General features: G+C 31.3%; 5 protein-coding genes across 5 annotated transcripts; 2 read left to right on the forward strand and 3 right to left on the reverse strand. All coding sequences in view use genetic code 12, as the record gives it.

The window, feature by feature from the left end:
- Positions 1-792: 792 nt before the first annotated feature.
- MOH1 (Moh1p) lies at positions 793-1,806 on the forward strand (the record flags this gene model as incomplete). The annotated part of the gene is made up of 1 exon (XM_064907719.1): positions 793-1,806. The coding sequence occupies one exon, from the start codon at positions 793-795 to the stop codon at positions 1,804-1,806; it is 1,014 nt and encodes a 337-aa protein (XP_064764521.1).
- A 251-nt stretch (positions 1,807-2,057) lies between these two features.
- Positions 2,058-4,932, reverse strand: DOT4 (ubiquitin-specific protease). The gene has a single exon (XM_064903624.1). It carries the CDS (start codon positions 4,689-4,691, stop codon positions 2,310-2,312), a length of 2,382 nt encoding a protein of 793 aa, XP_064764522.1. The 5' UTR covers positions 4,692-4,932; the 3' UTR covers positions 2,058-2,309.
- Positions 4,933-5,505: 573 nt separating this feature from the next.
- JAB1 (COP9 signalosome catalytic subunit) lies at positions 5,506-7,698 on the reverse strand. The gene has a single exon (XM_064906695.1). The coding sequence runs from the start codon at positions 7,592-7,594 to the stop codon at positions 5,543-5,545; it is 2,052 nt and encodes a 683-aa protein (XP_064764523.1). The 5' UTR covers positions 7,595-7,698; the 3' UTR covers positions 5,506-5,542.
- Positions 7,699-7,703: 5 nt separating this feature from the next.
- Positions 7,704-10,195, reverse strand: DFJ63DRAFT_15550 (uncharacterized protein). Its single transcript, XM_064903628.1, has one exon. It carries the CDS (start codon positions 9,941-9,943, stop codon positions 7,847-7,849), a length of 2,097 nt encoding a protein of 698 aa, XP_064764524.1. The 5' UTR covers positions 9,944-10,195; the 3' UTR covers positions 7,704-7,846.
- Positions 10,196-10,446: 251 nt separating this feature from the next.
- DFJ63DRAFT_310349 (uncharacterized protein) lies at positions 10,447-11,376 on the forward strand (the record flags this gene model as incomplete). Its single annotated transcript, XM_064905582.1, has 1 exon — positions 10,447-11,376. The coding sequence occupies one exon, from the start codon at positions 10,447-10,449 to the stop codon at positions 11,374-11,376; it is 930 nt and encodes a 309-aa protein (XP_064764525.1).
- Positions 11,377-12,772: the final 1,396 nt, after the last annotated feature.

Consider the following 12,772-nt stretch of genomic DNA (forward strand, 5'->3'; position numbering starts at 1 on the left):
TTCTTGTACTTTATATTTACTATACAGGTGGTTTATTTATTTCTTTATGTCTGTCTGTCTGGTCTCACTTAATTATATGTTTTGTCTGTCTGACTGACTGACTTTCTGATTGTCTGTCTGTCTGGTGTTACATTTATTCTTTCTTTCATCATTTACATAATTTGTCTGTCTGTCTGATTTTAGTTTTAGTTTCTTTCTCATCCCCCACAGTAAAAATATCATCATATCATTTATTATCATTATTTATTATATCATTTCAGTACTAAGTTGTAACAATAATTTACAGTTTAAGTAACCCAAAATAATTTAAAAGAGCCCACCTTAATTTTAAATAGAACCAATCTCAATTTGTAATTCATTTATTAATTTATTTACAACACCTTCTTCCTTCTTCCTTCCTCTTGTTTATTACTCCTTCATCCTTTCATCTTATCTAGTTATATACCGCTCTCCCAAACAAACTTAGCATCATCCCCCCCTTATCTTTATAATTACCGCATCGTGTACTCCTTCTCCTCGTCTCCTCGTACGCCAAAAGTAACACTCATTACTGACACATCATCATCATAATCATACATCCCTTTCAAAATCTATTACTAACTGATTATAAAGATAGCTATCCTTCCACTTATATGACAATTAACCATCACATCTACTTCATCAATCTAACTATATAACACCCAATTATACTTTTACTTTATACCTCACTATTTAATCTATACACACCCCACCCCCTCCTTGGTTAAATAGGATTTATTACTATTATTACTCATTAAACTCCATTTTCAAATCATGGGTTTAAAAGTTACTAATTATTTTGATAATTCAAAATATGAAACTCCAGATTTAAAAATCATTACTTGTAAAGGTTGTTCATCTCATTTATGTTTATCAAGTTTAATTGTATCTGATAATTTCAATGGTTCATCTGGTCCTGCTTATTTAGTTGATAATCTTATTAATATTGAATATGATTTAAATCCTCAAAAAAAGGAAATGAGAACTGGTTTCTATTTAGTTGATGATATAAGATGTCATCAATGTAAATCTAATTTAGGTTGGTATTATAAAAAATCTTATACTTTTAGAGAAACTTATAAAGAAGGTAAATATGTTATTGAACATTCATTTATAAAATTTATTGATAATAATACTTCAAATAATTTATTAATTGAAAAAGCTTTAAAGAATAAATTTAGAAGAAGATTTAGTTCAACTTCAACTTTAAGTTCAGATGAATTAGATTTTAATAATAATTCTTCATCATCAACCACAACTACTGCCACCATTAATTCTATTGATACTCCTTCTTTAAATCATCCATTTGCTGCCATTACAACTATTAATGATCCATCAAATTCATTTAATAAACCATCTCTAATTCATTATTCTCCAACTTCAAAGATAATATCTTATGATGATTCAATGTCAAATCAAAATTCATTCAGATTTATTGATTCATCATCTTCACCAAAGAGAAAATCAATTGATTATAGAAATATAAGTTTAAATAATGGTTTATTCTTAAATGGGTTAAGAATACCTGTATCTACAACTTCATCATCTTCATCATCAACCGCAGCCCCAATCACTCCATCGTCTTCATCTGTTGATTATGGTACATCGTCAAGTCCTCCTACCCTTGCAACCATTGCCATGGCTGCTGCTGCTGCAGCAGCTGCTAATTCATCTACCGCCGCATCACCTTCATCCACTACCGCATCCCCTCCGTCTACAAGAAGTTCAAGACCTTCACGTCGTATTCGTGATGAAGAAGATGATAATGATGTATTTGTTGATGCATAAATGTTTTAGATTGCCACTTTTACTTTATTTTTATATATACCCCCACTCTATTTTTTTATATCCTCCTTCAATTCTACTCTTACATCTCTTTTTACATATACTCTTTGATAGGGTGTTATACGCCCTAGTTTTTAATTTATTGGTTATCTGGTCTTTTGTTATTGTTGCTACTTCATCTCTACTACTTTTTTTTATATGTTTAGGTTTTATTTATAGGTCAAATTTTGTTTTGTTATGTTTTTTAGTTGTTTCTTTTTTTATATTGATTATTTATCATTATATCATTTACTCTTATATATGTTTCTCTATATTCAACCCTTCCGGGTCTCTTAATCATTATTTAGGTCAATATATTGTTTTTAGTCTCTTGCTTAATTTGCGTTTAATTTACTAATTTTCTTTTTTAATATTTTTTACAATATTATATATTTTGAATATACACACTGATGATGTTTTCGTTACTTCTATAAAAACTCTATATGTATGTACTCGCCGATTGCCCCTTAATTCTTCTTGGGGGTTAATTTGGTATATATCAAAACATAAGCTGATGGATCATTTAATGCCATTCTTTCATCGATTTTATTTATATATTCATCATCATATGAACCCCAACTTCCATCTGGTTGTAAACAATGAGCAATATAATGACCACTAGAGATGGATCTACCTTCATGTACCAATACCGATAATAATTGATACATTGCTTGTGGTTGTTCCTCTTCTTCTTCATCGTCATCTACATCTTCATTAAGACAATATTTACTTAAATCAAGAAATTTACTATAATTGATTGATTGTTTGACTTTAGATGATGAATTACCATTGAATTTAAATCGTTTAAGATGAATAGTTAAAGTTTCAGGTGATCTTTCAATGAAGGAGATTTTATTGGCCATGGTTCTTTTCTTACAATTCTCACAATAATAACCACTATTTTTTAAATCATTTTTATCAACTTTGATTAATTCATTAGAAAAGAAATCTCTAATCGATTTACCAATACTATATTTATTTGAAGATGGAATGTATGGTTCATTAATGGAGGAGTTGTTGGATGGTAATAATTGTTGTTGTTTACGTTTATTCAATCCTAAGGACAAATCATAAAATTCTTGTTTGGTAATGGAAACATTATTACATGAATTACAGGTAATTTTTTGTCTTAATAATCCCCCAAAGATATCATAAATAATACTTTCATTTAATTTTTTCCCCTTTGGAGTTGAATCTTCTTGTAATCTTGACATTAATGACATGAAATATTCATGACTATCTTCTTGTTGCCATTGACTCATCATACAATTAATTTCATCCAATCTACCAATAAGTTTCTTTGGATTAATAAATTTCGATAATTTTTGATTGCCTCCATCTAAATTCCACATTTTTCTACTTAAATCAGCTAAAACATGAGTAACCGATCTTGGTTTAAGGATTTTATTATATTTGCCAGTATTAACATCAGTAAGATAATGTTGAATGGCAGGGATATGGATCATGGCTTGAATGGCAGAATTCATATAACAAGTAACACCATGATTGATTAATCCAATTGGTTTCTTTTTAGTTAAATTCTTCCAATTTTTATAAATTCTAGTAGAATCATTTGAACCTTTATCATTTGAATTTTCATTAATCATATAAAAATGTTCTTTTATAGTTTGTAATTCTAAATTCTTAGGTATGAGTGATTGTTTTGGAGTTGATGCTTGAGTGGTGATAACTTTTTCTAATTCATCTTCAGGTGAGGTTGGTGGAGTTGATTTTTCAGTATTTGGTTTATCAGAATCATCATCTTCTTCTTCTTCTTCCTCTTCTTCATCTTCAAGTTTTGTTTTTATGCTTTCTTCTTCTAACGCTTTATATGCATCTTCTTTTAAATCGTGTTTTAATTGTTCAACATCTTCATCTTCATCAACTACTTCTTCACCTAAATCTTCATTGTCATCTTCTTCAGGATCTGGACTTGAAGATGATGCAGAACTGGATTGATTGAGATTAGTGATTTGTTCTTCATCTTGATCGATTTCAAAATCTTCATCATCGTCGTCTTCATCTTCATCATCGTCGTCTTCATCTTCATCTTCCTCTTCGTCATCATCATCTTGAGGGGTTGGAGTTGCACCTTTTGATTCTGGTTCACTAAACCCATTAAAAGGAGATGCATCATCAGTAACATTAGTTGGGGTTGATTCTCCATCTTCAGGGATATATTCTCCTAAATCCTCTTCATCATCATCATCTTCATCTTCATCTTCGTCATCAGTCTCTATAGGAGTCAATTGAATCTTTTGTCTTTTGACATTTTTATTATTTGTAGTACTATTTCCACTTAATGAACTAAAGATATTCTTTAAATAACTTGAAGCGGTTGAAATAGTTGAAGTGACTTCATCTTGATCCTGTTGAACTTGAACTTGATTTACAACTTCTTCTTGTTGTTGTTCTTCTTGTTCTTGTTCATCATCCAGATCAACTAAATCTAATTTTCTCTTTTTTGATTGTAATTGTTGTTTTTTCTTTTCATTTTTAGTTAAGAATTTCTTTCCCGTATAAGCAGCCACTGCTTCTGCCATTGATTTTGGTTTTATTCTTGATGGAGATGATATAATATTGGAGGGAGATATATTTCCATTAATGATAGATGATGATGAATTTGAAGATGAAGGAGATCTTCGTTTAGAATGTTTACGAGATAAGATGATATAATTTGATGATTTCAGAATCAAATCATTGGTAGAACTTGAGTTATCCATGATTTTCGCTTGTTTGAAAGTTAATGGATTAGAAAGATATCTATCAACTAAAGGATTTGTTGTAGAAGTATTACTATTCGTATTATTATTGTTATTAATAGATGAGGTTAAAAATGAAGCAGCCATCTATGAATATGATTGATTGATTTGGTTTGGTTTTTTCTCAAATTTTAAAAAATAGTAAATGGCTATATGAAATGTATGATGTTATGCTATGATTATGGTTTGAATAAATGAAAGATCTGATCTACTTCCCCTTTTTAACTTTGGAATGGGTTTGGTTGTAAATGGTAATAACAATTATTAAGCGTAAAAGAAAGTTTGAAAGGAGGAAGAAGGGAAAAAAAAAAAAAAAAAAAAAAAGAAATGGGAAGGGCCAGAAAGAGACAGACAGAAAATGCGTCTTTTGATGTTGTCTCTTAAATTGTCATAATAAACTGATAATGATGGTTGATAATTTAGAACAGGAAACTATAAGAAATGGAGTGTGAAGAAATGTAACTTGCCTTGTGATAAAGTAACTTCTACTTACTCTAACTGGATTTATAAGCAATCATCGTGTCAGTATAAATTAGATGCTAAAAATGTAGGGAAAGTGTTATCATTTATAATTACTTAATATATAATAGGATGTAAACTAAGCTACTAATAGCGGAAGACATTGTGAGGCTTGCTTACCATCAGTTTACAAGTTGAATGACAAGATCGGATCTGTTCTGATCTAATGGATCACTATCATTGTAATAATCATCATCCCTTGATAAAATTTGCAATATAAAAATACCAAAACATAAACTGATTATATACAGGAAGTAGAAGACATGACTTAAGCGGTATGGATGTGATCTTTTTTACAAAAGTTTCTTTTTTTATGGTACTGTATATAATATGACCTGCATATACTATTATATTTTGATACCGGCATATAAACACCTATATGTATATATATATATATATATATATATATATACAAATACCTATAAGAATAACTTTGATTGAATATCTTGAACAATTAATTGATTAATCTCTTGTTGTCCAACATGTTTGGCTAATCTAGTAAAATTAATAGCTTTCTTATTATGAACTCCATTCAGTGGTCTAACCCTATAATTTTGATTATTATCACCGCCACCATTTTCTCCATCATGCTCTGATCTACCAAACAGAAAACCATTAACACGATTATTACCACTATTTATATCATGTTCATGTCTACCAAACAGAAAACCACTACCACGATTATTATTATTGCTACTACTTCCACCACCACTTTGTCCCAAATCATATCCAAAACCAAATGACCTATCTTGACCAAAGTAATCACCTGCACTATTTTCCCTTCCGTCACTGGCTCTATATATTGATCGTCTTAAACTTGGCGATTGTTGTCCACCCATTAATGCACTTGATGAACTTCTCTTCTCTTTAAATAATGGACCACGTCTTGGTTTATTGGTATGGTTATCTCTTCTACCTAGGTTTAAAGTTAAACCACTATTAACACTTCTTCTTAATAATTTCTTCTCCATATCTTGATCTTCAGCATCTTCACTCATTCTCATATCACTACCACTTTCAACCGATAATACATCATCATCACCTTCATCACTCACTCCTTGACTTTCCTTTTCTAAATCACTCTCATCCATAAGATCATCTTCATCATCGTTGTCATTGTCGTTGTCGTCACGGACATCATCATCAACATCTTCGTCATCTTCTTCTTCTACTTCATAATCTTCACTCATATCAATATTAACTCCTCCACCAGCTCCTCGTGATGTAATTCCTTTTGATTTACCTTTTAGTAATAACCCTCTCTTCACCATATATTCAAATTGCTTATTGAATTTATTACCAAATGTATGTTCAAGTTTACGGTTTTCACCATGATCAAAATCAAGTAATTTCTTATTTAATTTAATTAAATTTAAATTATTCTTCTGATATTGATTTCCATCTCCATTATTTTCATCAGCTTCATTACTTTCTCCTATATCAAAATTATGAAGTAAATTCCCTCCTTTTATAACTCTATCTTTATCAAGTTTTCCATGAATACATTTATGATCGTGATTTCCATTTGATTGATCAATCCCACTTGATTTATTAATCATAAGATTCTTCAACCATATTATCGAAGTTTTATCTTCATTATTTAAAATCTCTTTAATCAATTTCTCATCATTTATATTATTAAAAATCTCAATATCCAATGAATAATATTTATCAGAATGAGCTCCAAAATCTTTTCTCTTGGATTTAGGTAAATTTGGTCCACCATGTAATTTACTCGTCATTGCTTTTGATGGAGTATAATTATCAGGAAAGGTTCTAAACGCTCCAATTTCAACTTTTCTTTGACGTAAAGTCTTTAATGGATCAATCACAATGGCCAAATATGGATCTTGGAAATTTTGATTAGTAGCTTGAGTAGCAACATCTATTCCACTTAACCAACATCCATACCCTGGATGAGAATGATACCAACCAACAATATTCTCTCCTTTATGAACTGGTAATTGTTTATTAAACTCAAGATATTGAACCATATATTCATATCCTTCCGCTTGAGCATTGACTCGAGTTTCAGTTCCTTCAACAGGTAAGGGATAAACATCCATCACAATAATACAATTTTCTATAATCTTCCCTACCAACATCCCCATGATTTCAATTGATCCACCTCGTTGAGCATGAATCGTCATTTTCAATAACGCTAAGGATGAAATATAACTCTTTTTGAAATAATGAGGATCATTCTTCCATGGCTTCTGATCGGAAAGCTCTTTCGTCATAGAGGGATACTTTATGAAATCCAATGGATCATTCTTAGATTTGTATAATCCACGTTCATGATCATAGATATCTTCATTATCAATATTTGGATTATTAAGTTTATGATCTGCTGTAGGAGTTGTTGGTTTAGCAGAAGCAGATTTCTTCAGGTTTTCCTTACTTACAACTTTCAATGGCGTCAATGAGTTATCTAGCAATTTAGATAAACTCTTCAATTCTTGTAATGACATTAATACGTTTGGTAATGATGTATGATATGATGATATAATACGTCAACCATTCACGATAATCAAATAATTTTAAAGCTTAAAAATGCAAGTGAGACAAAAATACACCAAAAAAAAGAGGCAATAATATATTAGATACTTTATTTATTTTTCAAACTAGCCATTATTATACATACGAACATAAATATAAAATTTACATAAACAACAAAAAACAGGTATAACATTACGGCATTAATATAATAATCACAGCTGCGATTATTTCTTCTCTAAAGATTTATCAACTGGCAGAAAATCGGATTCTCCAGGATAATACAATGAATAGGGAGTCATTCCATAACCAGGACTACTAGTACCAGAATAATCATTATTTGGAACATAGTACTGAGAATAAGGGTTATAATAACTCGTTGGGGCATTGGACTTGGGAGTACCGGGTCCTACTGCAGATGTATTTTCGGTTTCAGGAATATAATAATAGTACGGAACAGCGGCATTATTCTTGGCGGCGATAACAGCATCGCTCATACCTTTTTTAGGACTTGTATTATTATTAGTAGTAGGAACAACTGATTGATTAACATTAAATTGATTCGTATAATTCTTAAAATCAAACTTCTTAAATTTGCGATTATTCTGATCGGAATTAAAACCTTGAAATTTACGTGGCTTTGGGGAAGCCTCAACACCTTTTCCAACTCTTAAATTTTCAATCTTATTAGCATTTGGTTGGCTATTCTTGATGTACTTCTTGTTTCTAATATTTGATGGAGTAATCGATCCACGATATGCCTTATTAATATAAGATTTGTTGAAATTTGAATCAAAACTTTCAATGTAATTTAAGTTATCTTGAGCACTCTTTTGCAACACCTTATTAGTCGCAAAATTATTGGAAAGACTCCTGTTAGCATTATTGGAAGAGTAACCATTAAATCTAGGTTTAGAAAATAAATTATCATTAAAGCTGCTTGTGGAAACAGAAGTGCCACCATTATTAATTAAAACCTTTCTTTTTAAATTTATTGGTGGTGGAGCTAAAGCAATACCAAACATATTTGTTGTTGGTCTCTTTGGAACAGCATGATTTTCTCGATATTGAACATGCATGGTCTTTCCATTTAAAATGGAATGGTTCTCTCTTTCAACAGCACTAGCTGCTGCAGATTCATTTTTGTATCTAATAAATGCAAAATTATAATTACTCTTTTTAATTAAATTAACGAACTCAATTTCACCATGTCTTTCAAATCTTTGGGTTAATTCTCTTACTTCAATATCAGGATGTATTTGACCAACAAATATAGAATATTTATCAAACTTAGCTGAATTTTCAAACTTTTCTTCCTTTTCATTAATTGTATCTTCCAAATTTTGCGCCCAATCTACTTCAACTGAATCTTCATCTGTTAAATTTGCAAATGCTCTAATTGCATCCTCTCTATAAACGAATTTAACAAACCAATATTTGGAAGTCTTAATAGAAGTTTTATTTAAGCTTCCATGATTATCTGAGGGAACTAATGATTCGATTTCTCCAAAGTTATCCATTCTTAACTTCACAAATCTTTTGTTGAGATATTCCAGGAAAATTACGTATAAAGTACGATTTACCTTGGCCGCTTCACATCTTATATTTCTACCATCTAAAATAGAGTTATGACCATTTGTAATTGCATTTCTTGAATCCTGTTCATTAGTGTATTGGACAAAGGCATAAGGACGATTTGATGTATCCCTTAAAACTTTTACTGTGGAAAGTTTTCCCCATTGTTTGAAGTGATTTGTTACTGAAATACATAAATCATCATCAGAAACACCAGAGCAAAGACTTGCTACAAATACACAAGCTGAAGGTCTGCCTCTAACAAACGGTTCCACACCCTTAGACTCAATTGAAGGATTCTCTGATTCAGATTTATTATCGGCATCTACTACTAATTCTTTGAGCATAGCATAATCTTTATCAGTAAGACTCTCATTTTCAGCGGTATCTTGTTTAGACAACGTAACATTCTCTGATTCATATTCATTAACCACCGGCTCTTCATTTTCAATTTCATTATCTGAAGTAGCAAGTGGATCCTCAAAATCAGGGCTAAATAGAGGTAAATTCAAACCTTTTTCAGTTCCAAACGCTGGGACTTCTGACATTTCAAGTTTGGCAAATGATTCATTAACAGAATCAACATCTATATCTAAATTTTCTTCAATTATGACCTCCAACTTTCTAAGAGAATCTGACAGGGTTGGTAGTTCAGTTTCAGTTTCAATTTTCATTTCTTCCTCTTCATCTGACTGATTAACCTCAGTTACTGACAAGTTGGCAGTATCATTGTTAACTTCAGTAGTCATTGTGAGAATAGAATGGGTTCTCTTCAACAACAGTAAACACTCTAGCTTTAAAAAGGGATATGAATCTAACTAGCTTCTGATTTAATAAGATGGATTAGAACAATTGACTTGCAACAATAGAGTTATAATTTGCAATATTATCACTAAGAAATTTGATACACATTCAAACCTTTTAAAAGTCATAAGAGTGTTGTAAAAATTTTATTCCTAAATGGCAGCTTTTTTTGTCTAACCGCTAGAAATCTGAATCAAAATAAGGGAAAACAATAGTATCGTTGCCAGTATGATGTTCGTGGCAACTAAAAATAAACTGTTCTACAACATTCTTTCCTTTTTATTTTGAAAAAAACGGGGTCTTTTGAATTCCCACATATTTTGATCCCTATGTCCCAAATAGGAAGGCGGTGTTGCAAAACATCAAAAAAATTATATGAGTACTAAAAATGGTACTCAATTAACTTATTCATTCAATCAAGAATTCTCTACAGAATAGCAAAGTCACAATGCAAACCTCAACACTTAATCGTGGTATCCAATTTGCTCTTGCTGTAATTATCTTGGCTATTTCTGCTGTTGTATTAAAGAAAACAGGAAGTTTATCAGATGCCATTGATGAATTGAATTCATTAGTTAATGCAACTAATGACACATTACTTTTAGATTTATTTGAAAATGATGGTTTGAATTTGACGAGCTTAGATTTGAGATTAAAGAAGAGAGATCTATCATTACTTAATCTGTTTGATAATCTTACCTTATCATCTACAGGAAAACCAATTCTAATCTCATTACTTTCAGGATCTTTGACTTCAGGATCACATACAACCATATATGGTTCTAGTTTCCTAAACATTTCTCCTCCTAACAATGCAGGTCAAACTTCATTAGGACTTTCAAAGAGTCAATTATTATATCTTACTAGTCTTGTTGGTTCAGAAGCAGGTTCTGTTGGTTTATGGTTCACTTCTAGTATCTATCAAGCATCAATGTACGGTAATTGGCAGTGTGGAGATGTTCAACTGTTATTATTAAACTATAATCTAACTGATTCTACATATCCAGATTCCATTTTACTGAATTTTTTTGGTATTGAAGGAGGTAGTGGTATTCCTAATGTGCCAAGTATGATTAATTTCACCTCTATCAATACAAATAATCTTACTACAATGTTGGCACAATCTGAGTTGCTTTTAAAATTATCTGCCGATTGTCAAATGCGGAAGGCAACTTTATCCCTTAGTGTACTCGGATCCTTGACTTATTTTCTTTCTTCTGGGATCATGGTTACTAGTGCTGTCGCTTTTTATAGAAACCTTCAGGAAGTCAACAAGACCAAAGTCCCTATCAACTTAATCTATGAGGATCCAATGAATTTCCCCAAAGTAGATCAAACAGAATCAACAGATTCAGAAGTTTATTTTGATTCGGTTTAAAATTTATATTAAAATGCATAATTAAGTAGCAGAAAATTATATTTATAGAGAGCAATTTTGGTTATATTTTATAACTATAAAACCATAATAGTTGCAATGCAAATTAAAACAGGAATATAATATTTAGCTAGATTTGAAGTTTGACTTCTTTCAACTCCTCCTTTGACAATGAATTCGGGCAGGACAATTACTTGGGAAGAAATTGAATACTCTGTAGTTACATCTGGTTGACATAAAGAATTTTGAGTAGCAACGACTAAGCTTGTAGAAACAACAGTGGTAGTAGTATAATGAGTTACCGATTCAGCTGTAGTTGAAGGTATTAAATAAGTATTTGAGCTAGTAACTGGAGATCCTACGTTAGTGCTAGTAAAACTGCTCGAAGACTTTGGAGGAGCAGTTGCTTCTGTTTGAGTAGTTGAAGGGGTATATGTAACTGTAATTATCTCCAGCTCTATCGAAATAATGAATGTTTGGTAACAAACTGTTTGGTCTCTTACTTCAACATCTAAAATTTCAAGAACAATAGGGTAAATGTAAACATATTCAACTGAGTAGGACAGGGATAAAGTGGTATAACTTGTAGTTGAAAAAGTTGAAAGTTGGGTTAATGTAGTAGTTGCTAGAGAAATTGATTCCGTAGTTGATTGACTAGAGGAATTCAAAAAATTAAATGTGTAAATAACATCACTAGTAATTGGTTCTGGATATTCAATTAGTTTTGTACTGGTAAACCACTCAACAATTGGGTTTACATCTGTGTAAGTTAAGTATTCTACTGAAGTGCTTGTTGATTGATAAGATGAAACTGAAGTACTTGTGGCAGTTGCCTCTGTTTGTGTACAAATAGTTGAAGGACTAGTTATAGTTATTTCTTCAATTATAATAGACTCACTTGGTGAGGTTGTAGCCGGTGTTACTTGAATCTGAGTAGTACTGGTTGGAGTAAATGCAGAAATTGTATAAATTGAACTTGTAGAAGTAGTAACAGGCAGAATAGATGTTGTTTGTGGAGAAGTGATAGGAGAAGTAGGAGAGGAAATTTCTAAAGGAGTCAGCTGAGACGTTGTACTGGTTGAAACAACAGTTGGTACAGTGGGAGAGTTAGCAGTAGTACTAGTCGGTGCTGTGGGAGAGTTAGCAGTAGAACTAGTTGTTGCAATAGTTGAAGAAGTGGCTGGACTTTGACTAGTATTCTCAACTGAAGTTGGGCTTAAATCAGTGGTGCTAGGTTGTTGTAACGAAGGAGTATATGTTTCAATACCCTGCAAGTTCCCAGGTGTTGTAATCAAGACACAGTCATCACAGGTTTCAAAATCTGGATTGATCTAATATTTTGAACGGGTTAGTAACAAGTTATTGTGCTGCCAAATATTTAAATACGGTAAATACTACT

This window comes from Scheffersomyces coipomensis (genome assembly GCF_036884675.1).
Source record: "Scheffersomyces coipomensis strain NRRL Y-17651 chromosome Unknown DFJ63scaffold_1, whole genome shotgun sequence".
In the NCBI taxonomy this organism is placed as follows: Eukaryota; Fungi; Ascomycota; class Pichiomycetes; order Serinales; family Debaryomycetaceae; genus Scheffersomyces; species Scheffersomyces coipomensis.